Source organism: Pongo abelii, chromosome 6 (assembly GCF_028885655.2).
Source record: "Pongo abelii isolate AG06213 chromosome 6, NHGRI_mPonAbe1-v2.0_pri, whole genome shotgun sequence".
NCBI classification, from domain to species: domain Eukaryota; kingdom Metazoa; phylum Chordata; class Mammalia; order Primates; family Hominidae; genus Pongo; species Pongo abelii.
In genome coordinates this window covers 101,957,301-101,983,876 of record NC_071991.2, presented here as the reverse complement: position 1 = coordinate 101,983,876, position 26,576 = coordinate 101,957,301, and the positions used below count along the sequence as shown (strand labels likewise).

The window sequence follows — 26,576 nt, the reverse complement described above, 5'->3', positions numbered from 1 at the left end:
TTAAACACAATCAATAAATTAAAACAAAGGTTAAACATTTTGAAATCTATACATTGGGGTTCTGGTTTAATATTTCATTCTTAAGTGACAAAAATGATTCACTGAGCCATGTTTTTTAGGGCTAGTGAAATAGAAACAGCCAAGGGTTGCATATCTGTTTATTACAGCCTGTGACGTGATTACCCAGGCTTCTCAAATTATCTAGTAAATTTAATTCAGATGTTCAAGATTTCTTGTTTGTATTTTATTTTGCTAAATTGAAAATCATCTTGTAGAACCATGCTAGTTCTACCTTAAAAAAGAAAACACCCCTCTGCTTTAAAGAAATGGTACTTCCTGCTTTCATAAACAGTCATGTGCATAGTTTAGCAAGGCCTGATGCCTCTGGAGCTTTTTCCCTTTATAGCACCATTGAATCCCAGTCCTAACAGAAGTACTGCGAATCTTGTGGCCTCATTCTGAACAAAAGGGATTAGAGAAGAAAAATCTCTTGATATAAGGCTTGAAAGCAAGGGCAGGCAATCTTGGTTGTGAATATTTTCTGATTTTTCCAGAAATCAAGCAGAAGATTGAGCTGCTGATGTCAGTTAACTCTGAGAAGTCGTCCTCTTCAGAAAGGTACAGCTACATCTCTTGCATGAACAATTAATGGTGTAGCATTGCTAAGAAACAAACCAGGACATATTTTTTTTTCTTGTCAAGTTTGCTGTATAACGTATTGTCCTGCATGCTGGTATTGTGCTGTATTGAAGATGTGTATTTGGGCAAGCTGTTCTGCTTTTGCAAAGGGTGATTGATTTTTTTAAGAAAAATAGTGGAGCCTAATCAGCTGCAGCATGCACACCATAACACAGCAGACCGCTGGTTCATGTGTGACAGCTGTTGAAGGCTTTAAAAATAATTTAGCTAAAAAGCAAAAAAGAAAAATTTGCTTTTTTCAAGGGAAATACTGTGAGGTTTTCTTCCTATATTTTGAGGTTGCTGCTCTACAGAATTATGAAGGTGATTTGTAAAATGTAGGTTAAAAATACTTGATTTTGGGTTGTAATAAATATTTATTCTTATATGGTAAGGGAGTGCCATTTGTAAATAGCTTAGGAATTGCAAACCCACAGATTAGTCATATTGTGAAAGAGATATGATGCTTCTTCAAGTCTGTGCTAGGAAATGGAACAGTCACTGCATGCAGTAATGGTTCATGCCTGCAGGTAAGGACAAAATGACTCAGAAGTATTTTTAAAGCAATTATTTTATCTGTCAATCATATGATTATATCTGAAAAGAGATATTTCATTAAAATGACTGTTTTGCCTTATAAAAAGAATTAAGATATTTTTATCTGAAGTCAGAAATAAGGCTATAGTTGCCTATTTTGATATGCAAATATTGTATTCAGTTCTGTTTACCAAAATTGTGTATACTACATAATGTCTTAAATTGAGATTCTTGGGCATACAGTTGATGCTTACCTTTCTCTTGGTTACCTAATAGGTTATACTTAATATTGATATTTTATACTTAAGGTATATGTTGATTTATCTTTTCTAGGGTTTGCAGGGTTATCTTTTTTGTTCATAGATGTAATATTTAGAAAAATAATGGAGAAATAATGTGGTAGTTAAGCAATGATACAGAAAAAATACAAAAAAATATGAGTTGAAGAACCTACCATGGTAAAATGGATTTATTTAAAATATGCTGGTATATGAAGGACATAATCTGATGTAAAATTATCATTTAAAATTGATTTATTAGTATAATCAGGGGAAAAAGCTTCTGGCTATAACTTAGGGCATCACAAATAAAAATGATGTTACTGCTTTTGTTAGAGACTGAAAGTAGAAAATTTTAGGACTGCTAGTGTTTATTTTTGTGTGGCTTCTAACTTCTGGTTTGTGGCTAGCCATCTGATCTTAAGCATTCTGTTTGCTGAGATGAGAAACAGTCTTCAGCCTTGTGAATATTCTGCCAGTAAAATGGTGGTGATGGGAAGGGTAGAAGAGGGTGGTGTGCATAGTGAAAGAGCTGGGTATCAGCTGTAATGTTAGAGTTTGGTACTAGGAAGAGCATGCTTAATGAGATGACAGTAATAATTACATTAGCTTTTTGGAGTATCATTAATTCTTTACTGATAAATTGAGGGTTGGACAGAGCGGATGAATATTATTGAGAAACAGGAGTGGATGAGGTTTTCTGGTTAAAATACATTCTGTAAGGAAAGATATTCTAAGATATTTTGGTGATTTTATTTATTTACTTACCTACACTCTGGTGGTTATTTGAAGGAAAGGGAGGATGCATGTGGTCATGATTTTAAAGTTTAGAAATCAGCCACTATTGCTTATGATAACTTCATACACAGTTTTACCAGAGATTACTTAATTTATGTATTATTATTTCATGGCCATTATGCTATGCTGACTTAATGGTTGATAAATGTAGCTTATAAATCAGACAATACTTTGCAAACATAGAAGTTGTTTCATTAATGTAGATGTATTAAAACAAGAAGATACTCTCCCTCGCCCCTACTTTTTATTAAAAGTCATCTGGTAATGAACAGTCAAATCATTTGTCTTTTTAATTTGTTTGGAGGAACTTGAAAAATAAGAATCTGAAGTTTAAAAAGAATTTATGGCTTGTAACACTATATCCTGTCCAGGAATTTAATACCTTACAATATCATGTAGCATAATCATTACATTCTTAAATTCCTTGTTCACCAGTCCAGCTACATTTTAGGAGTTTTTGCTTTCACTTAAAAAAAAAATTAAAGTTAATGGTTTGAGGCATGGTGCTCTAAATCTTAGAGATATTTGGAATTTGCATATAGTCAGTGTTCCCATCTATCTACTGGTAGAAAGGATGAAGAAATCTGACTTCTTTCTTTAGCAGGGGAGAAACTGCTTGATTGTAAGCAAACCAAAAGTTATCATTCACCACAACTGATTTTGTTCCTGCAGTATAGAATTATCTTTTGATAATTCAGAAAACTGGGTAGAGAAAAGTACCTCTAAATACAAAATATAAATACAAAAACCCTGATGTAATTATTTCTAGTAATTTTTCATCTCATTTTTATCCTTTTAAAAGAATTGCTAGTCTTGCAAGAGCTTAGTATTGGTTGAATTGTTTTTGTTCAATTTTGTAAAATGGGAAAAGCAAAACAACCTAGTTTATTTTTGTAGAATCTTAAGAGTCCTTCATTGAAAAATATACATACGATTTGAAGTAAAATTATAATGGAATTTGAAGGTTGTTTGGGGGGCTAAACTGGAAAATACGTTATCCTAATAGATCTCAATAACACCTTGAAATCTAAAATTATGTTTTTACCTTTAATGGAACAGTGGAAGTCTGTAGAGTGCCATTTTGTAGGGGAGTTATGGAGTACTTCTCTTCTGAATGGCTGACTCCTAAGATCAAAACTATCAGGGTTACACAACGTTAGTTTATTTTTTGGTTTTGTGTTTTGAAGAGAGAGAAAAAAACTCAGCATACCCATTTTAAAAATTAAGAGCAGAGAATGCTATTGAATGAATTTTTTTTTTAAAAAATGCCTAATGATGAATGAAAAATGATGTATATAATAGTTACGAGGAAGATGTTTGCTGCAAAGACAGTACCCTCTGGAGATTTTAGGGGTAAATCCTACTACAAGTATTTTCCTTTTTTTGAGTGCCTGTTGAATGAATGAATGAATTCATCTTGAATATAGTAGAGTCGGTGCTAGACACGTTTTTACTCCCTTGTTTACTCCTATTTACAGTAATAAATGTGAATATCTGATTAAAAAAAAAACTAGGTTTTCAAGTTCTTGCTTCTTCATTTTGCCCCTTCTTAGCTAGAGCACTTCTGGGATTTATGGGGTAATGTGTGTGGGGGAGAGTACTAGTAGTAATAACCATAATAGCTAAAAAGGTGTAGTACAGTTGTCCCTTTGTGTCCAAGGGGGATTGGTTCCAGGACCCCCATAGATACCAAAATCCACAGATGCTCAAGTCCTTCATGTAAAATGGTATAGTATTTTCACATAACCTGTGTGCTTCGTCCCATATGTTTTAAAACATCTCTAGATTACTTACAATACCTAATACAATGAAAACACTCTGTAAATAGTTGTTGTACTATAGTTTAAAAATTTGTATTATTGTTGTATTTTATTTTTTATTGTTTTATATCCCAAATATTTTTGATCTGTAGTGGGTCGAATCTGTGGATGTGGAGGGCTGACTCTAATCATTTATTAAACAGTCTAGATACCAGTTCTGAGTGCTTTATAGGTGGAGAGAGGGAAGAGAAAGAGAGAGAGGGAAGGGGTGTGTGTGGTGTGTGTAGAAGGAATGGTTATTGGGAGAACTGTTTAATAAATCATCCCAGAAGAATCCTGTGTGAACAGAAGGTACTTTACCATACTATCATTTTTGTCAAACTTTATTGCTATTTCTTCAGGGAACTCATGTAACAAAATTGTACAATTCTTAATCAGTAAAGAAAGTTGAGCCCAGAGTGGTCAGAGCTGATTCCCAGTCTGCCTAGGTAAACCCAAGGAGAGCTGAGGAGTTTGTGAGATGAGGAGATCTGAGAAGCTGAGACTGCATTCACACATAGCATTGCCCACATCTGCTGTTAAGTGTGAGTGGATATTGTTTTAATTGATAAAGTTCACAATGAACTGAAAATTAATAACTCACAACAGTGGTATATAGGTTTGCATTTTCTCAGGGAACAGATATGGAAAGGATAATTTCTTTTTGCATGTTTGTGGGGTTTTGATGTATTTTAATGTTTAAAAGGGAGTCTTTATACTTGTAGCTCGATAGATAAGAACTCCTAGCCTAGATCCTTAACATTTCAGTTAGCTAGCCAATACTGAATTCACAAATTGTAGCTGTCTTGTTCAGGAGAGGAGAGAAGCGGAGAGGGAGAAAGTGTCATAGTAATATTTATGCTGTGGTCTATATTCTACCAATGCTGAATAAAAAGGATTGGTGAGAATTGATAGAGATTGTGTGTTGTCCGTTCTCCAATATAAGGGTATTTCAAATCCATAAGGAACCCAGGCTGTTTTTGTGTGTGTATTTTAATTGTTCTCTTCTTATTTTGGTGCCTCGTATGCAAAGGTGAAAATGATATATAGTGATGTGTGGATGCGGAGAGCAAAAAGCTATACCTGGAAAAATAAGGAGAAAGGAAGTGAGAAAATTCAAAAGTGAGGAAGGTACCAGATGAAGAGAGAAAGAAGTAAAGGGCATTCAGTGGAAAAGGATCCTGGACCAAGATGTCTTTGATTTGATCTTAAGTTGATATATTTTCTTTTATGATGTGTGGTGGACTAAGAGCAGTTATAGGAGGAGAACCAAAGGGTCTTTCTTCATTGTTTTCCCTTCCTCCCCCCGTTGGCAATGCAAAGACTAGGAAAAACATTTGTTGATAACTATGTTTCCCTTTTCCAACTCCTGCTCTTCCCCTGTTGGCTTTCTTTCTCTCCTTGTAGAGATGTACTTGTCCCTGAATGAGATGACATAGTGGTTGATTGTGTTGTCTCCTCATCACTCAATTCTTTGTTTAATTTTTATTAGTATTTTTATTGAAGATACGTATATGGAATAGTACCCAGATCATAGATCTTTATGAAATACAATTTATTGAAAAATTTTTTTCAGTGTTTTTGTTTGTTTGTTTGTTTTGTGTGTGTGTGTGTTGTACCTAAGAAATCTTTGCCAAGCCTAGGGTCACTAATATTTTCTGCTAGATTGACTTTTAGGAGTTTTAGTATCTTAACATTTAAGTCTGTGATTCATTTGGGGTTTTAGTATTAAGGTAAAGATTGAGATTCATTTTTTTGCATATGACAATTCAGTTGTATCTGTTTTTGAACATTATATAAATGGAAACCCTCTGGATAAGCTTTTGGTCTGTTTTCTTCCAATGTTACCTATGTGAGGTTCATCCATATTGTTGTGTGTAGTTGTAATTAATTCAGTCTCATATCTGTACAGTATTCATGAGTATACCTCAGTTTATTCATTCTATTAATGAGCATTTGGGAGGCTTACAGCTTGTGGTTATTAGGAATAGTGCTGCTATGAGCATTTCTTTTTCTTTTTCTTTTTTGAAATGGAGTTTCGCTCTTTTGCTCAGGCTGGAGTAAAGTGGAGTGATCTCAGCTCACTGCAACCTCTGCCTCCCAGGTTCTAGCAATTTTCCTGCTTCAGCCTCCAGAGTAGCTGGGATTACAGGCCGGCGCCACCACGCCCGGCTAATTTTTGTATTTTTAGTAGAGACGGGGTTTTGCCATGTTGGCCAGGCTGGTCTCAAACTCCTGACCTCAGTCCACCCACCTCAGCCTCCCAAAGTGCTAGGATTACAGGTGTGAGCCACCTTGCCCAGCCTGCCGTGGGCATTTCCATACATGTCTTTTGGTTAATGAAGCTTGCATGCATTTGTTTAATATATTCCTAGGAGTGCAGTTGCTGAGTTTTAGTGGGTATTGTCAGTTTTCCAAAGTGAATGTACCACTCTATACTTCCACCAACTGCGTATGCTCCGGGTTCTTTTCAATTTGGTATTGTATATATTTTTTTCCTTCTCTTCCCTTTCCCTTCTTTTTTCCCTTCCTTTTTCCTTGTTAGCATTCTGGTGGCTCTACCGGTGTTACCCAGAGTTTGCACCATTTTGAGGACGATTAGAAGCAGAAACTGGACTATTTCTGAACATCAGCGTTCTGAGGGGGAACAGAATTAGAAGCATAGACCAGTAAGTGACCCTAGGGTGTTGTTGTTGGAGGCACTGCTTTCCCACCGATAATAGTCTTGTAACTGGGTACTAGAGGCCATGGGTATTAACATTAGTTTTCAGACTTGGTTTCAGTAGCAAAACCTTTCTTTCATCAAACCTTAATAGGAAGTTATCATGTAAAATATATAAAGAAGATGCTTGGTTTGGGAGCTGGGGAATGTAAATCAGAGCCGCAGTTTTTGATGCTTAGCCATCTGCCTTGGAGCCACTTCCTCGAGCTCCAGTCCTCTTTACTTAAAGCCCTTGAGGTAGGTAGGCCACCTTAGGTCTGACCAAGAAATCATGACATTTTGATAGCTTCTGAAGTATTAAGTTTTAAGCTGTTCCTAGTCTGTAAAATTTATGTATCATATACCTAAATAAAAGTGTAGTGTTAGTTTCCAGTGAAAGACTGGACAATGTTCTGATCTGGTTTTCTGTTGGCCATTATTTATTTGGTCTAGATGTAGTAGTTTCTACATTATTTTGTAATCAATTTTGATTCTGTCTGTTTACTGATGCTTCTCTGGAGGGTTGCTTACATTACAGCCAGAGCAAACCTTTCAGAACACAAATCTGATCAGGTAGGTCATTCCACGTTTAAAACCTTTCAACTGTCTTAACCCTTGTGCTTGGGAGTTAGGTAAACTCCATACCTGGGTCAGTGAGTACCTCTTTTCTCTGTCCTCATCTCCCTCTCCAGCCTTGTCTCATGTATCTCTTCCTTTGGTTATGTCCTGGCTGTTTTGCTGTTCCCATCCCTCCTGTCTCAAGGAAGCTCTGCCTGTATCAAATTACAGGACCATGTACTTCTCCTTTGTAGCATTTGTCACAGCTGCTGTTTGACAGTGGGGAGTATCAGTGACATTTGGTCTACTTACTGGCTTACTCACTGTTAACCCCACCTTATGATCTTATACACAGAAGTGCTTTCATCACAAAATGTCAACAAAACAAATAATATTCATTTGCAGTTTACAGATTATGAGCTTTATAGGAAGACTTTCTTGGTATGGGGAGTCATCTCTTTCTGTGGTATTGGCATAGATTAATAAATAATCATAAGCTAATTTTGTTAACTTACAAACTGTCAAGGTTACAGGTCTTAGATTTTTCTTTTTTCTTTCTTTTTTTTTTGAGATGGAGTCTCAAGTCTCGCTCTGTCGCCCAGGCTGGAGTGCAGTGGCGCGATCTCGGCTCACTGCAAGCTCCACCTCCCGGGTTCACGCCATTCTCCTGCCTCAGCCTCCCGAGTAGCTGGGACTACAGGCGCCCGCCACCATGCCCGGCTAATTTTTTGTATTTTTAGTAGAGATGGGGTTTCACAGTGTCAGCCAGGATGGTCTCTATCTCCTGACCTCATGATCCACCCGCCTCGGCCTCCCAAAGTGCTGGGATTATAGGCATGAGCCACCGCACCCGGCCAGATTTTTCTATCACCGTAAAAGCGCGCAGCTTATTGTTACATTTATTTTTCATTTAATATACAATGGAAATTAAATTTGGACACTTTCCATCTCTGTGCCAAAATGGCAACATCAAAGCATAGTCATTTACATCCCACATATTAGTATTTTGTCTATCACCTTGGTGTTTTTTGGTCACATTTGCACTCCATACTGTATTTTTTTTTTTTTTAATTTCTAGGGTACATGTGCAAAATGTGCTGGTTTGTTACATAGGTATACATGTGCCATATTGGTTTCCTGCACGCATTAACTCGTTATTTACATTAGGTATTTCTGCTAATGCTATCCCTCCCCCAGTCCCCCACCCCCCAACAGGCCCCAGTGTGTGATGTTCCCCACACTGTGTCCATGTGTTCTCATTATTAAACTCCCACTTATGAGTGAGAACATGCAGTGTTTGGTTTTCTGTCCTTGTGATAGTTTGCTTAGAATGATGGTTTCCAGCTTCATCCATGTTCCTGCAAAGGACATGAACTCATCCTTTTTTATGGCTGCATAGTATTCCATGATGTACATGTGCCACATTTTCTTAATCCAGTCTATCATTGATGGACATTTGGGTTGGTTCCAAGTCTTTGCTATTGTGAATAGTGCCACAATAAACATACGTGTGCATGTGTCTTTTTAGCAGCATGATTTATAATCCTTTGGGTATGTACCCAGTAATGGGATTGCTGGGTCAAATGGTATTTGTAGTTCTAGATCCTTGAGGAATTGCCACACTGTCTTCCACAACAGTTGAACTAATTTATACTCCCACTAACAGTGTAAAAGCATTCCTATTTCTCCACATCCTCTCCTGCACCTGTTGTTTCCTGACTTTTTAATGATCGCCATTCTAACTGGCATGAGATGGTATCTCATTGTGGTTTTGATTTGCATTTCTCTGATGACCAGTGATGATGAGCATTTTTTCATGTGTCTTTTGGCTGCATAACTGTCTTCTTTTGAGAAGTGTCTGTTCATATCCTTTGCCCACTTTTTGATGGGGTTTTTTTTTCTTGTAAATTTGTTTAAGTTCTTTGTAGATTCTGGATATTAGCCCTTTGTCAGATGGTTAGATTGCAAAAATTTTCTCCCATTCTGTAGGTTGCCTTTTCACTGTGATGGTAGTTTCTTTTGCTGTGCAGAAGCTCTTTAGTTTAATTAGATCCCATTTGTGTATTTTGGCTTTTGTTGCCATTGCTTTTGGTGTTTTAGTCGTGAAGTCTTTGCCCATGCCTTTATCCTGAATGGTATTGCCTAGGTTTTCTTCTAGGGTTTTTATGGTGTTAGGTCCTACATTTAAGTCTTTAATCCATCTTGAGTTAATTTTTGTATATGGTGTAAGGAAGGGATTCAGTTTCAGCTTTCTACATATGGGTAGGCAGTTTTCCCAGCACCATTTATTAAATAGGGAATGCTTTCCCCATTGCTTGTTTTTGTCAGGTTTGTCAAAGATTAGATGGTTGTAGATTTGTGGTGGTATTTCTGAGGCCTCTGTTCTGTTCCATTGGTCTATATAGCAGTTTTGGTACCGGTACCATGCTGTTTTGGTTACTGTAGCCTTGTAGTATAGTTTGAAGTCAGGTAGTGTGATACCTCCAGCTTTGTTCTTTTTGCTTAGGATTGTCTTGGCAATGTGGGCTCTTTTTTGGTTCCATATGAACTTTAAAGTAGTTTTTTTCCCAATACTGTGAGGAAAGTCATTGGTAGCTTGATGGGGATCGCATTGAATCTGTAAATTACGTTGGGCCGTATGGCCATTTTCACGATATTGATTCTTCCTATCCGTGAATATGGAATGTTTTTTCCATTTGTTGGTGTCCTCTTTTATTTCATTGAGCAGTGATTTGTAGTTCTCCTTGAAGAGGTCCTTCACATCCCTTGTAAGTTGGATTCCTAGGTATTTTATTCTCTCTGAAGCAATTGTGAATGGGAGTTCACTCATGACTTGGCTCTCTGTTTGTTATTGGTGTATAGGAATGCTTGTGATTTTTGCACATTGATTTTGTATCCTGAGACTTTGCTGAAGTTGCTTATCAGCTTAAGGAGATTTTGGGCTGAGATGATGGGGTTTTCTAAATATACAATCCTGTCATCTGCAAACAGGGACACTTTGACTTCCTCTTTTCCTAATTGAATACCCTTTATTTCTTTCTCTTGCCTGATTGCCCTGGCCAGAACTTCCCACATTATGTTGAATAGGAGTGGTGAGGGCATCCTTGTCTTGTGCCCGTTTTCAAAGGGAATGCTTCCAGTTTTTGCACATTCAGTATGATATTGGCTGTGGGTTTGTCATAAATAGCTCTTATTACTTTGAGATAGGTTCCATCAATACCTAGTTTATTGAGCGTTTTTAGCATGAAGGGCTGTTGAATTTTGTTGAAGGCCTTTTCTGCGTCTATTGAGATAATCATGTGGTTTTTGTTGTTGGTTCTGTTTTTATGTGACAGATTACGTTTGTTGATTTGTGTATGTTGAACCAGCCTTGCATCCCAGGGATGAAGCCAACTTGATCGTGGTGGATAAGCTTTTTGATGTGCTGCTGGATTCAGTTTGCCAGTATTTGATTGAGGATTTTCGCATCAGTGTTCATCATGGATATTGGCCTAAAATACTCTTTTTTTGTTGTGTCTCTGTGAGGCTGTGGTATCAGGATAATGCTGGCCTGATAAACATAAAAGCATGGTCATTTACATCCCAAACATTAGTATTTTGTGTATCACCTTGGTGTTTTTTGGTCACACTTGCACTCCACACTGTACTTTTTTTTTTCTTTTTTTTTTTGAGACGGAGTTTCGCTCTTGTTACCAGGTTGCAGTGCAGTGGCACGATCTCGGCTTACTATTACCTGTGCCTCCTGGGTTCAAGCAATTCTCCTGTCTCAGCCTCCCGAGTAGCCGAGATTACAGGTGCATGCCACCTTGCCCGGCTAATTTTTGTATTTTTAGTAGAGATGGGGCTTCATCATATTAGGCTGGTGTAGAACTCCGGATCTCGTGATCCGCCTGCCTTGGCCTCCCAAAGTGCTGGGATTACAGGCGTGGGCCACTGCACCTGGCCTCATATCATGCTTTTTTTTTTTTTTTTTTTTTGGAGATGGAGTCTTGCTCTGTCACCCAGGATGGAGTGCAGTGGCGCGATCTCTGCTCACTGCATCTGTCTCCTGGGTTCAAGCAATTATCCTGCCTCCCCCTCCAGAGTAGCTGGGACTACAGGCGCGTGCCACCATGCCTGGCTAACTTTTTGTGTTTTTAGTAGAGACAGGGTTTCACTGTGTTAGGATGGTCTCGATTTCCTGACCTCGTGATCTGCCTGCCTCGGACTCCCAATGTGCTGGGTTTACAGGTGTGAGCCACTGCCCCCGGCCATTCTTTTTTATTTTTAAATTTCTTAAAATAAATGTAAAACCTTTTAATGCTTTTTAAAGCTTAATTTTCTTTAAAAAGGAATCTTTGTATCTCCACTGGCAATAGAGAACCTGTATCGTTTGCCTTAAAAAAAAAAAATGACTGTTAAACCCTGTCTAGATTCTTTTGTCTGATAAAGGCTCCAAGCCTGAGCCGTATGCTCTGTGTGTTTACAAGGGAAGTTAAATGGCAAGTGTCATAAAGGGACATAAATATGTGTTAGCACCAAAGTGAGACTTGTTCTCATACACCCAGAGAGATTGAAAGAACCTTGGAAAAGGAATAACTTCCTCAGTATTTGATTCAGTGTAATTCAATACCAGGTTTCAAGTATCACCTAAGATCATTTTGCATGTCAGCAGTGACACTTCCTCTTCTCTTTGGGATCCTCTTCTGCTCCAGCAATGTAGATTATGATGAATTTATCAGGGAGGTTCTGAACAAATGTGAGCAGCCATTATAATAACAATAGCAACAATAAAAACTCTACTTTCAACAGTCATAGTGCAGATTCCTTTTGTAACAATCTTTTATGTACTGGGGTTGGAAGAAATTAAAACTAATTTTAGTAGATTATATTTGTTATCCATCCACCCAACATTTTTTCAGCAGCTGTTATGCACTAGCCACTTAGTGATTTGGAAATCAGGGAGCCACAAAGGCAACACAGAAATGTAGGATTTGTACAGAATATCAGTGTACAAACCTTGCATGGAAGACACATTCGTGGGTGGCTGGCCCCTGGCATAATTTGTTCTGTTTCTTGGACATGCAGTGCTAAGTACTCTAATGGACAACACTACAGTGAGTAGCCTTTGGCACTCCTTAGAAAGAATTGCACGTAACTAATAATTGCACTTCTGGGAAACTTACTTTAAAAGATGAGTGGTATGGTAAAGAGGTTACAAAAACAGTTGCTTACAAAGAGTATGTCCAATGAGTGGCTACAGCCAGGTGGGGAGCACAGAAACTGGAGATGATGGCACCATCTAGATGTGGGGTGCTGATCGGCTCTCTTGCTGATTGCTGCCGTGTAGAAATACCGGGCAGGTTTTGCCTGCTCTTGTGATTTTTTTAGGACAAGTTGAACATTTGGATTTTTATGTCAAATCTCTTCATTTTAAATGCTTGTGTGGCTGAGCACAATGGCTCATTCATGTAATCCATGTGCTTTGGGAGGCCAGAGTGGGAGGATTGCTTGAGGCCAGGAGTTCAAAACCAACCCGTGCAACATACCAAGACCCCCGTCTTTACAAAATAATTTAAAAATAAGCTGGGCATGGTGATGTATACCTGTAGTCCCAGCAGTTCAGGAGGCTGCGGTGAGAGGATCTCTTGAGCCTGGGAGTTTGAGGTTACAGTGAGCTGTACAGTGATCGCACCATTGCACTCCAGCCTGGGTGACAGAGTGAGACCCTGTCTCTAAAAACACATACAAACGTACGTACATACATACATAATGGTGCAAGTTAGAAACAGCAACTCAAAACAGCCTTAATAATAAGAGTATCTACTCTTCAGATTCAGCCTGTGGTAAATATTTGTCTTCTGTGGTATAGCACATTAATTCTCAATTTGTGAGCCACAGACTTGTGCAGACTTATTGTAAGGGATTTTTAAATCCTGTGATTACTAAGCATTAGCTGTAGATTGAAATAATGGAAGTAAAATTATCTTGATGTTCACAGGTGTGTCTCTGGATTTTTCTGACATTTGAGGGATGCCAAGCACTGCTGATCACTGCTCTAATAGCCATACTAAAATAACATTACAAAATTCAATAAGGTATTAACTGTATGGAATAGGAAGAGCCCTGACAGATGTGCATTTCTCTTGTTCTCTCTCTCTTTTTTTTTTTTTTTTTTTTTTCCAGTTTGAGACAGACTGACACTATCGCCCAGGCTGGAGTGCAATCTTGGCTCATTGCAACCTCTGCCTCCCAGGTTCAAGCAAGTCTTCTGCCTCAACCTCCTGAGTAGCTGGGATTACAGGTGCCCACCAGCACGTCCAGCTAATTTTTGTATTTTTAGTAGAGACAGGGTTTCACCATGTTGGGCCAGGCTGGTCTTGAACTCCTGACCTCAGGTGATCTGCCCGCCTCAGCCTCCCAAAGTGCTGGGATTACAGGCAAGAGTCACTGTGCCTGGCCTAGATGTGCGTTTCTCAACTTGGATATCATTGATTTGTTCTGTAAATATTTATGTACCTACTATGGTAGAACTTAAGCTTTATAAATAATCTGAAAATGATGGAGGTAGAAAAATGTTGTGTTTTCAAAACTGCCACCTCATTATTCCCCACCTTTCCCTTTTCCTTCTTTTCCATCTGTCTTTTCCTCCCTTCACCTACCCTCCCCCCCAGGAAATACATTGAGACTAGTTTGATAACTACCTATAGTGCAGCAGAAAAAAGGGGGTTAGAGATAATGCAGGTCACAGAAGGTTATGATGGAGGATAGTCATAGGCACACGCAGATACTGGTATTTGCTGTGCAACTAGTAAAGGTGACTAACAAAATTGGCTTTAAGCTTCTTGACAGCCATACTAAGGAAATAATTAACATTGCTCTTTTCATCTGTAAGGAGAAACAATATTAGTTTCCCCAGTAGAACCAAACCTTTTCCTCTAACTTAATTATCATTTTAGCATAACTTTTTTTCTACATATCTTAAATGCTTATTTATTTTAGAAATTTCAGATAAAATGATGATAAGGCACTGAGCTGTTAATCATTAAAGTTCAGTCACCATGATTAATTTTTTCTGGCCAATTTTTTGTTTTAGTCTAAGATCTATAAAAAGCAGATGGGCCAGGTGCAGTGCCTCATGCCTGTAATCCCAGCACTTTGGGAGGCCAAGGCGGGTGGATCACCTGAGGTCAGGATTTCAAGACCAGCCTGGCCAACATGGTGAAACCCCATCTCTACTAAAAATACAAGAATTAGCTGGGTGTTGTGGTGTACACGTCTAATCCCAGCTCCTCAGGAGGCTGAGGCAGGAGAATTGTTTGAACCCAGGAGGCAAAGGCTACATCGAGCCAAGACCACACCACTGCACTCCAGCCTGGGTGAGAGGGTTAGACTCTGTCTCAAAACAACAACAATAACAACCACAACAACAACAAAACAAGCAGATGTACTTTAACGGTAACATCATCGCCAACCGTACAATCCAGTATCATACTGAGAAATGATTTTCAAACTGGCATTTTATACTTAACATATGCAAATTTTCTTATGTTATTAAATAATCATCTATAGTATCATTTATAAAGGTTGCATAGAACTGAGTTCATGATATGGATGGATGTACATAATGTTATTGATTGAGTCTTAGAAATGGAATCACTTGTGAAGCCAATTTGTAAGGCTCTTGATAAACGAGTGTTTGTTTTTCAGAAAGGTACATCTTTACGTTGTCATTGGCAGTGTATAAGAGAACATTTTAACTACACCCTCACTTGAAATTCTCAAAACAGCCTCTTTTTGAATGTCGTATAGATGACATTGAAGAATATTCCAGATAGTGTTGACTTACTAGTCTCTGCTCTTTAGGTCTTTTCTCTAGTAAAAGTTAAGTATTATTGTGGTACTTGCTGTGTTCATTGGGTGTGGGTAAGTCAAAGTGAGATCAGTATAATCAGCTCTAACGAGGTAAAAGATTCATCAATAGATTCTTATATTCACTGAAGCATTTATGAAACACCTAAATGTGCCATTGATAAGATGTTAGCAGTTAAGTGACATAGTCACTGAGAAAATTTGGGTATTCTATTTATGCTGATGAATCTAAATTTTGTAAGGATTTCAAGAAGTTATGTGATTCAAGCCTCTCACTCTAAACAGGTGACAAAACATTCAGCACAGATGGCTGGCTGGTTGGCTTTCTTGTTTTTTTTATTTGTTTTGTTTTGTTTTGTTTTAAATAAAGATGTACAGGAATTAAGATTCTCTAACCTTACCTTTTCAACCATGGCCTTGTGATTGGTTGTTCAATATATTTTCAATGACTTAATTTTGTTGCACTACAATAAAATTACTACTTAATTTTGTTCCCCTTCTAAGACAGTTCTAAAATGTAATCACCTTTTTGGTCAAGACCTTTTCATTTTTCTTTCTGGAATTTGAATTACTTTTGTGGGGGACAGGGGCGTGCTCTCTGTGTAGTCTCAGGATGGCTTGGATCTAGTCTAAATAGTATTCCAGGAAACAGCATCTGAGAAATCAGGGTGAAATGAAACATTGTGGCACCATCTTGAAACTCTAAATACTTGCATAAGCGGGGAAAGAGATGGAGGAGAGGATGGGAAAATAGATGAGAGGGGTATATAGTGACCAGGTGGCAAAGAAAGGTCTTTGAATTTTATGCTGACGTTTACCAAGAGCCATTGAAAGGTTTTAGCAAGGATGTTTGTAGATAATACATGCACATTTTCCTGTGGGCATGAAGTAGCGTCTTTTAAAGAAAGTCTAAAGAAATACATTTTTCCCCCTAGCATGGAAGGCTGTAAGATATGCTGTAGACTTTGCAGCAAGATATTATTCTTCTGTTCTGGAAATTGGTGGGAATATTATGGCAGCATTTACAATGAGTGACAGAGGGTGGATGAATTCCTTGACACTGGGGGTATTAAACATCGAAATGGAGTACCATAGTTAGAGGTGCTTCTTTCTGAAGACAGGTGATTGACCTGTTAAATCTTACGTATTTTTTTTCCTAGGTTTTACGCAGTTAATTATGATTAAAGAAATCCTAACTTAAAGATACTAACTTGGGTCGGGCGCAGTGGCTCACGCCTGTAATCCCAGGACTTTGGGAGGCTGAGGCGGGCGGATCCCCTGAGGTCAGGAGTTTGAGAGCAGCCTCGCCAACGTGACGAAACCTCGTCTCTACTAAAAATGCAAGAATTAGCCAGACGTGGTGGTGCGTGCCTATAGTCCCAGTTACTCCGGAGGCTGAGGCATGAGAATTGCTTGAACCTGGGAGACAGGAGGTTGCAGTGAGCTGAGATCACACTACTGCGCTCCAGCCTGGGCGACAGAGGGAGACTCTGTCTCAAAAAAAAAAGAAAAAAAAAGAAAAAAAAGATGATAATTGGAATGTTTTACTAATCATTTTATTGCAGAAATTCTTACTCAATGGATATATAAAGTATCATTTCTATAAATTGTTTAAAATACTTAGGCCAGTGCTGCCTAAGTGGAATTTCTGGGCAGTCTGTCTTCCACTGATGGAAGATTGTATAATATCAGTAAAACCTATGAGCATTTGAAATGTGGCTAATATGATTGAAGGATTAAATTTTTAATTTTACCTAATTTTAAAATTCAAAAACCACTCAACTTTTTCTTTTCAGATGAGAATGCCAGTGAACTGTTATTTTAACCTTTCTTTTTTAATTTAGAAATGAATATTGTTTCCTTTATTGTTCTTTAGTTCCTAAATGAATATTGCTTCCTTTTGCCCTTCGTTTCCTAAGCTCCACCCTACTCTGTTTTTGTTTTTTTAAAATTCTTTTGCCCTTTCTATCCTGACAGTATTATATTTTACAGGTAAAAGAGTTTATTTCCTATACTGTAACTCAAATTAGTAATTTAAAGGAAACTGCATTCAGTTATTTGTCCTTGTATAAAGTTATTTTGAGCATTTTTTTTTTTAAGGAGCTGCTTAATTTTCTGTCATCATTTAAGGAGAAAAATATTCAGTTATCTGCCATCATATTACTTGCCAAATGTTATATCCTCTTTTTAATGTTCTACTAACATAAAACAGTCTTAAGGTAAAAGGAGTGTAGTTTCTTAAATGTTCAGTTTTAAAGGGAAAGATAAATTAATATAGATGAACTCTGTGTTGTCTGATAAAAGAGATAAAGATCAATAGAGAAATTATAGTTTATGATGGTAGTCAGCTCCTTCTTCCCCCTCAAGCCACGACACTGAATTTAGCCTCAGTTTGTTCTTGCCATTCAGTCTAGCTAGAGCTTACAAAAAATATAAAACCCCCAAATTTGGATTCAAATTTCACTTCTTGTACCCTTCACCAGACACACCCCCACATGGTGATTACTAATGATTATTAAAATACTCTTTGGGCTCAGTATGCAAAAAGGACATCTTTTTCCTGGGACCAGGACAATCTTTAGCCTGTAGGAGAAGTCTCTGTTTAATGCAGAGCTGTGGAAGGTTTACAATTAAGTGATGGTAGGTGTTATATTCATTTATTGAAAAGGAAGCCTTGTGGGATTAAGCTTAGAGGAAAGAATTTTTGTTGTTGCTGTTCAGCCCAGTCTTTTTCATAAAAAATGCTTGTGGCAGGGTATAGTGGCTCACACCAGTAATCCCAGTACTTTGGGAGGCCGAGGCAGGAGCATAGCTTGACCCCAGGAGTTCAAGACCAGCCTGCGCAACATAGTGAGACCCTGTCTCTAAAAAAAGAAAAGAAAAAAGCTTGCCTCCTTTCTTCCTGAGTATTCATCAGTTATAATATGACAGTCTGTGTTTGAATAAATGAAAGACTTCTCTAGAGGATCCCTTGGGTGCCTGTGATATAAGAAACACCAGGTCTTTTACATGTGACCTTTGCCTCAGTTTAGGGCTGTCAGTTTTTTGGGGGGCCTTTTGTTGAAGGAAAAGGTGTATTGATACATTTATTCCTATGGCGTTGTCCTGTTATAGTTCATTTCAACATAGATGCAGGTATTTATTTCAAAGTACACAAATGAAGAAATTGTGTTTGGGTGTAATGAGTTGTGCAGTGTCCATTTCATCCTCATTTCATTCCTCCACTGCCACGAACCCCTGAGTAGCTTCTGTTGCTGTTGCTGCCCTAATATCAGCCATGTTCCTAGTGGCAGCTTAGGCTCTGCTTGACAGTACCTCTAGCTCCTGAAGAAAAACGAAGTTATTATCCCTTGCCTCCCCAGAGTTGCTAGAAAAGATTTAACAACTGGTGAAAAAAATGGAGCTGATTATCATAGTAGTAAAGTGGTTCATCTACTCGTTTAATGGAATTACAGGTTTTATGGGGACCATAAAGGTTTTCCGATTCTTTGGACCAGATAATCATGATGAATTTGGAGAAGAGCTTTTAGATCAGTGCAAGTCAAGCATTTTCCAAAAAATATTCTTCCAATTTAAATGTTTTTAAAGTAGATCTACTGAAGTTAACTTTTTCTAAGAACAAGGCTCCATTTAGTTCCCTTGGTGTGATTTGGTACATTTTGTAATTTCGAACTTAAAAATCCCTATTAGGAGTCAATGGCTTAGTGTTTTGCATGCATGTAAGGGAAAACCTGTATATCTCCAAATGTGAAATTATAGTGACTGACGACATACTTCTGTAAATCCAACACAGCCAACTTTTGTCCAGTGATGCAACACATCAGGTTTTTTTTTTTCTTGCATTGTTTGCATGTAAGGGCATGTGGTACAAAGTATGTTTGTTTGTTTGTTTGTTTGTTTAGACAGAGTTTTGCTCTCGTTGCCCAGGCTGGAGTGCAATGGCACCATCTCGGCTCACTGCAACTTCCCCTCCGCCTCCTGGATTCAAGTGATTCTCCTGCCTCAGCCTCCTGAGTAGCTGGGATTACAGGCGCTCACCACCATGTCTGGCTAATTTTTTGTATTTTTAGTAGAGTCAGGGTTTCACCATGTTGGCCAGCTGGTCTCGACTCCTGACCTTAGGTGATCCACCTCCCTCGGACTCCCATAGGGCTGAGATTACAGGCGTGAGCCACTGTGCCTGGCCAAAGTAGCCACTGCTTTCTAACAGTAGAATAACGCTTAGCTCAATGAAATGATCATGCTTTGAGAGGCACATGGGCAAAAAGAGCTCATATGAGAAAAATATTTATGTATCATATGTCATCCTCATTCTAGGTCATATGGGTAAGAATAGATTATTAGGAGGAATCTCCACATTTGAGAATTACTATTTTTTTTTTAACTTTAGTTGAGGTTTTGGAAGCTAAAAGTTCATTTATGAATGATGCAACGTATTAATTTTTTTATTTGCTGTTCAAAAGCATTTAACTATTATTGCTTGATTTTGACCAGACATATATAGGATGATGAATGGAATGAAAAAACATGATAGCAAGAAAAGAACATGGAAGTCTGGGTCATCTTACACCCTTGTTTTATACATTAGATAGAAAAACCGATGCCCAAAATGGTGAACTGATACAACTCAGGTTCTAGATGAGATTCTTATAAACTGATAACTTCCAGTATTTGAAATTCAGGCATTTAGAGTCTGGGAACTTAGTATAAAGGAATTTGACCAGTTTTGTTTTCTGTTCTTTAAGAAAACCAAGAGTGATTATTTTAAATTATACTAGTACTGTTCTTTTAGCTGTGTCCTGGCCAGGGAAGAAATAACTTAAATGTCTTTCATTTTACAGAGCATTTTCCTGTTCACTATTTAATTCTTTAAAAAATCCTTGTTAATAAGTAATGTAGATGGCTTTATTCTCACTTTGTAGATTAAAAAAACCAGTAAGTTTATGACTTAAGGATGTCACATACCAGTTAATATTAGAGATGCTCTAAAAGCTATGTTTTGGAGCTCCAAACCCCTATGCCTCAGAGTATAATATCTGTACAGCAAAGATGTCCATTGTTTGTATGTACAAGGTGGCCTGCATCAGGCTGCAGATGTGTGGAACAGGATGTGCTCTTCCTGTCTTTTCTCCAGTCACTTCCATTTATATGCCTCAAGAAGGCTGAGAGACGAGGTGTGATGTCCTTGGTCATCAAATAGAACAGATACAACTAGCACACATGGACAGAATTGACAGTTTTGTTATTTTCCACCCTCTCCTAGACCAGCTTGGTTTAACCTTTGAATTTTTTTTTTTTTTTTTGAGATGGAGTCTCGGTCTGTCACCCAGGCTGGAGTGCAGTGGCACGATCTCGGCTCATTGCAAGCTCTGCCTCCCGGGTTCACGCCGTTCTCCTGCCTCAGCCCAGGTGCCCGCCACCACGCCCGGCTAGTTTTTTTTTTTTTGTATTTTTTAGTAGAGATGGGGTTTCACCGTGTTAGCCAGGATGGTCTCAATCTCCTGACCTCGTGATCCGCCCACCTCGGGCCTCCCAAAGTGCTGGGATTACAGGCGCGAGCCATCATGCCCGGCCTAACCTTTGAATTTTTAGTTTCAAATCTTTTTTGTTTGTTCATTTGTTTTTTGTTAAGAGGCAGGGTCTTGCTCTGTTACCAGGCTGGAGTGTAGTGGTATGATCATAGCTCACTGCGGCCTCAACCCTGGAGCTCAAATGATTCTCCCACGTCAGCCTCCCAAGTAGCTGAGACTATAGGTGCACGCCACCATGCCTGACTTTTTTTTTTTCTTTAATTTTTAAATTTTTTGTAAAGATGGCATCTTGCTGTGTTGCTCAGTCTACTCTCAGATTCCTGGACTTAAACAATCTTGTTTCCTCATCCTCTGAAAGTACTGGAATTAAGTACTTGTGCCACCACGCCTAATCCAGTTCTTTTCTATCTGAAGAGAACTGTGTTTTCTTAGCCTAGGGGATACTGGTGTTTAAATATAAATATGACTCTGACTTTTTAGGACTATAAAATTTGCTTCCTTTAAGTAGTAGCAACCTTTTCTGGAGATGATTTAAAAGATTGTTAAGGCTGACTGGGCGCAGTGGCTCACCCCTGTAATCCCAGCAGTTTGGGAGGCGGAGGCTGGCAGATCACCTGAGGTTGGTAGTTCCAGACCAGCCTGACCAGCATGGAGAAACCCCTCTCTACTAAAAATACAGAATTACCCGGGTGTGGTGGCGCATGCCTATAATCCCAGCAGTTTGGGAGGCCGAGGCTGGCAGATCACCTGAGGTTGGTAGTTCGAGACCAGCCTGACCAGCATGGAGAAACCCCTCTCTACTAAAAATACAGAATTACCCGGGTGTGGTGGCGCATGCCTGTAATCCCAGCTACTCGAGAGGCTGAGGCAGGAGATTGGCTTGAACCCGGGAGGTGGAGGTCGCACCATTGCACTCCAGCCTGGGCAACAAGAGCGAAACTGTCTCAAAAAAAAAAAAAAAAAAAAAAAAAAAGATTGTTAAGGCCAAGCATGACAGCTCATGCCCTATAATCCCAGTACTTTGGGAGTCACAAGGCAAGAGGATCACTTAAGCCCGGGAGTTCAAAACCAGCCTGGGCAACATAGTGAGATACCATCTCTATAAAAATAAAAAACTTTTTTTTAAAAAAAGGTGGTTAATACAGTCAATTAAAATACCAAGAGTTAAACTTCTTTTTAATGACGCATTTTGTTAGGTACCATTTAATTGTCATATTTTGTTCAGTTAATAGTTAAAAACTTTGAACAATTAAATTAAAAACCAAGAAAAGGTATAACTTCTGTGTGGGTGTGTGTTTATGTGTGTGTGTGTTTTTTGGTATGTATGGCACTCCAGTGTTATTTGTAGTTGTGTAGGCATTATTGGCACTTTGATCATCAGTGATGTACTTAAAGGACATCATTATTTACTCATCTTCTCTTCCCCTCTTCCTCATCCTTCATTAATGACCTCACCTTCACTGGGTGCTAAGCCTTCTTCAAGCACGCTTTCAGTTAGTCCTCATAACAACATTATTAACCATCTCTGTTTTATAGACGAAAAAGTGAGGCTGTGAGATAACTTACCCAAAGCCACAGAACCGATCATTTTTTGAGTTGTCTCTTTTACAACACAGAGTTTATGAGGACTTAGTATATAGAGAAAAATGGTTAATAGCTGGAGAAAAGACCTTGGAGATGATAAATGTAAGAAAGTTTGTTACTATGTGGCCTTGTGCAGTTGTTAAAAAGCCCATGGAAGCATGGTTTGGATTTCTAGTTCACATGGTACCACAAGTACCAGGGCCCTCAAGTTTTCTCTGCAGAAGACTGAATGTGAATGCCCTTAGGAGGCACAGGCCCACTCCAGTAGAACTAGGACCCAACATTTACTGTCTGAGTCTTAGTGCTTCACACTCACCTGCCTGGCTCTTGGAAGAATTTGAGCTATAAACTGTTCACAAAAAGGGAAAAGCTTCCTTTATTGAGAAATATCACTTAAGTGGAATCCATTTCTCTCTGACAGTTCAGGGAAAGTGAAAGATTGCTGTCACTAACTGCTGGCAACTTACTGAAATTGTTAAAATTTACAGTTGATTGTCTTCAGTACTCCAATACTTAAGTATTTGGCACTGAATATATATATATATACTATATAGAATATTCTATATAGTATATAGAATATTCTATATAGTATATAGAATATTATATATAATATGTAATATATAATATATAATATAATATAATATGTAATATATAATATTATATATAGTATATATAATATTATATGTAGTATATATGATATTATATATAGTATATATGATATTATATTATATATGATATATATAGTATATTATAATATATATAATATAATATATAGTATATTATATATAGTATATATAATATATTATATTATAGTATATATAATATATTATATTATATATTACATAATATATATTACATATTATATATTACATAATATATATAATATATATTATATAATATGTAATGTATAATATATAATATATAATATGTATATTATATATGTATATATAATATACATATATACTACATAATATGTATATTATATATCATATGATATATAATATACATATATAATATACATATTATATATAATATATATATATGCTTTAATAGAAAAGGTTTCTGTCTTTGATTAGTGAAGAAGTAGATAGAAGTTGAACCCAAAGCAGTACCTCTCAGTTTCTTTGTTGGTTTTATCTAAATGTTGGCCCTTCCTCAATGTCACTGTCGTAAGTCTGTTGCTCTTCTCATCTGCATTCTCTTTGAAGATGATCGCATCTGTTTCCATGGTGTTAATACCATTTGTGGGCTGGTGACTACCACATTTATATCTGTAGCTCTGTATTCTGAGCCACAGATCTATATGTCCAGCTGTCTACATCACTACCTAAATGTCTGTTGACATCTCAAATATAACTGGCCCTAAACCAAACTCATTATCTTGTCTAATCTTTCCTGACCGTACTGAAAGATAGATCATATGGCCTGTGCTTCATTCAGTTTTCTTTCTTGTAAAATGTGGTTGCAGGGTGAGGGTGAGGGAATAAATATTCCTTTTGGTTTATGGCTGTCCTTAGGGGCTCTGGGGTCGGTGACAGAAATTACCCTGTGTGTAACTTTCTGTCTGTGTTTAAATGAACATCATAAATATCTTTGAAAGAAAGTAGAAGGCAACAAGAAATTTTGTAAGGTCTATGTAAAAATAGAATTAAGTTCTCTAATCTTACTCTAGCAAATAGTAAGGATTTTTGCCAATGTATGTAACCTTCCAGCTTTTCTTTTTGCAGCAGCTGCTGGAGCCATTATCCTCTCTCTGCCAGGCTTCCTACTCATGCTACTTGTTAATTGCCAGGGTCTACAACAGTGGGGCCCACAGGCTTTATCCTGCCTCGCGGTGACCTGGGGATGACCCTTCTGTCTCTAAAATTTTGTCACTCTTCTTTTTAATTTTTAAAAGTGTCTCCAGCTGGGTGCGATGATGTGTGCCTGTAGTTATGGCTACTCTGGCAGCTGAGGTGGGAGGATCACTTGAGCCCAGGAGTTCAAGGCCATAGTGCACGAAGATTGTGCCTGTGAATAACCACTGCACTCTAGCCTGGGCAACAGAGAGAACTTGTCTCTTGAGGGAAAAAAAAGTGTTTTGTAAATGCAGAAGCCTGAGTTACTTTATCTCATTTCCCCCCATAGTCTGTATCTAGTTGGTCACTAGATCCTACCGGTTTCTTTGCAGAAGTCCTCTCCAAATGCTTCCGTCAGAACTCGCTGTACTGCTTTCATTCTGTCATTCCTCGTCTGCCCTCAAATATTGTTCACTAGCCTCTCTTCCTGTTCCTCCGCCCTTTGCATCATCCCCAGAATTATATTCCTAAAAGAGACTCATTAATGTAGCTTAAAACAGGTCGTTCACAGTCTGGTGGTCCTCTTTATCTAAAGTCCTCACTGATCCTGCCATTTCTGGCTCTTTTACCCTTCTTATCTTCATAATGTGTACTTCCCTCTGCCTGGACCTCACTGAGAAGATGCCATGTCCCCTGCATGCTGCCCTTACCACCCCACTGCAGAGGGTCCTGCTGCCTTCTAGAGCACCGTCTAGACCTTTGTACAGAGACTCAGTGCTTTTCACTCCACTAGCTCGAGACACGAGGAGCTTTAACTGTCTCATGTTCACGTTTCTGGTGCCTAGCACATTCTTTGGCCTATAGACACAAATTTTATTTGAATAAAGATTTTTATTTCTTTCCCAGTTGGTTAGGAAATACTAAGAAAAAAAGTTGTGTGTGTTTTTTTTTTCCCCTGTCAAGCTTTTCTTTATTTCATGGAGAGGGCAGGGAAGGGGGCTCAGTCTTTCTTGGCAGCGGCTTTCCTCATGGCGGCCAGGACGTTGCTCAGCTCCTCCCGCTTCCTCTTGGCGCGGATGTGCGCCCACACCCTTTTCTTAATGAACTTGAGGGCCCGTTTGTCCTTGGAGACCTTTCAGTAACTCCTTGGCGTGCTGCTTGTACGGGGCGAAGCCACATGCCTCCCGGATCATGTCCCGCACAAACTTGGTGTGTTTGGTCAGACGCCCGCGGTGGCGGCTGTGCCTGGGCTTGCTCACGTTATTGGTCACCTTTTGGCCCTTGTTGAGATCCACGGCCATAGGGTAGCGCAGAGCCAGGGCTGCTGCTCTCCAACGGCGGCCCTGGCGGAAGGGCTGGAGCTGGCGCCGCGTGGAACTCTGGAATTTTGTTGTTGTTGTTGAGACGGAGTCTCGTTCTGTCGCCCAGGCTGGAGTGCAGTGGCGCGATGTTAGCGCGCTGCAAGCTCCACCTCCCGGGTTCAAGCGATTCTCCCGCCTCAGCCTCCCGAGTAGCTGGGATTACAGGCGCGCGCCTGGTACCATGCGCAGCTAATTTTTGTATTTTTAGTAGGCACAGGGTTTCACCATGTTGGCCAGGCTGGTCTTGAATTCCTGACCTCAGATGATCCACCAGCCTCGGCCTCCCAAAGTGCTGGGATTACAGGCGTGAGCCACCGTGCCCGGCCCTGTATTTTTTAATAGGAAATATTGGACAGTATCTTCTTGTTTTACTGCCTTCTGAACAGCCTTGCAAATGTTTCTTTTTATAGCTGTTTTACCCCAACTTCTCTGTGTTCTCATGGATTCAGTGGGGTCTCCAACTACTACGGTGGTTTTGGTTGGCCTGGAAAAGCCTCCTGACCAGTGGACGGGACTTGGGCCCTCTACCCCTGCCAGCTCTTCAGTCCTCCTCGTGAGGCTTCTTTATGGCAGCTTTCCTTCTAGAAGTTCCCACTCAATGCTTGAAATATTTCCCACAAGTTCTGAACCTTGGAGGCACGCTCAGCTTATTAATGGCAGAGTTGGGACTTCAACTTAGTTACCTTGGCTGTTTCTCTTCCATTTTATTGATGGCAGCAGCCAGAATTCCCGGCAAAGTTCTCTGGATTGGACTGGTAAGTTTTGTTCATTCCACTTCTCACGTGTAAATTTAGATAATCTGCTGGGCTGCAGATACTTATTGTGTTATGGTTTAGAGATAATAACATCTTTGTAACTGAAATTAAAATTTTTTTTGTCTTGCTGCAAATTCAGTCTATTGTAATTCTCAACTTTCTTCACAGCCCTAAATTTACCATTCGTTATTTGAGATTGCTTGGTATGTGGGTTTTTTTTTGTTTTGTTTTGTTTTTTTTTTTTTTTGAGATGGAGTCTCTCTCTGTTACCCAGACTGGAGTGCAATGGTGCGGTCTTGGCTCACTGCAGCCTCCGCCTCCTGGGTTCAAGGCATGCACTACCACGCCCGGCTAATTTGTGTATTTT

At 38.8% G+C, this 26,576-nt stretch overlaps 1 protein-coding gene and 1 pseudogene across 22 annotated transcripts in view; one reads left to right on the top strand and one right to left on the bottom strand.

Moving 5' to 3' along the window:
- The window catches only part of SRPK2 (SRSF protein kinase 2), a 292,913-nt gene that overhangs the window by 132,495 nt on the left and 133,842 nt on the right, over positions 1-26,576 (top strand). For 2 of the 22 annotated variants that reach the window (XM_024250261.3, XM_024250266.3), the window contains exon 3: positions 555-618. The exons of 19 other annotated variants lie outside the window; for them this stretch is intronic. In XM_024250261.3, the coding sequence (XP_024106029.1) occupies positions 555-618 (64 nt within the window). Of the gene's footprint in view, positions 1-351; positions 619-26,576 lie in introns of those variants that run through there. One more of the 22 variants, XM_009243112.4, reaches the window with a different exon arrangement.
- On the bottom strand, positions 25,000-25,571 carry LOC103891189 (large ribosomal subunit protein eL36-like; annotated as a pseudogene).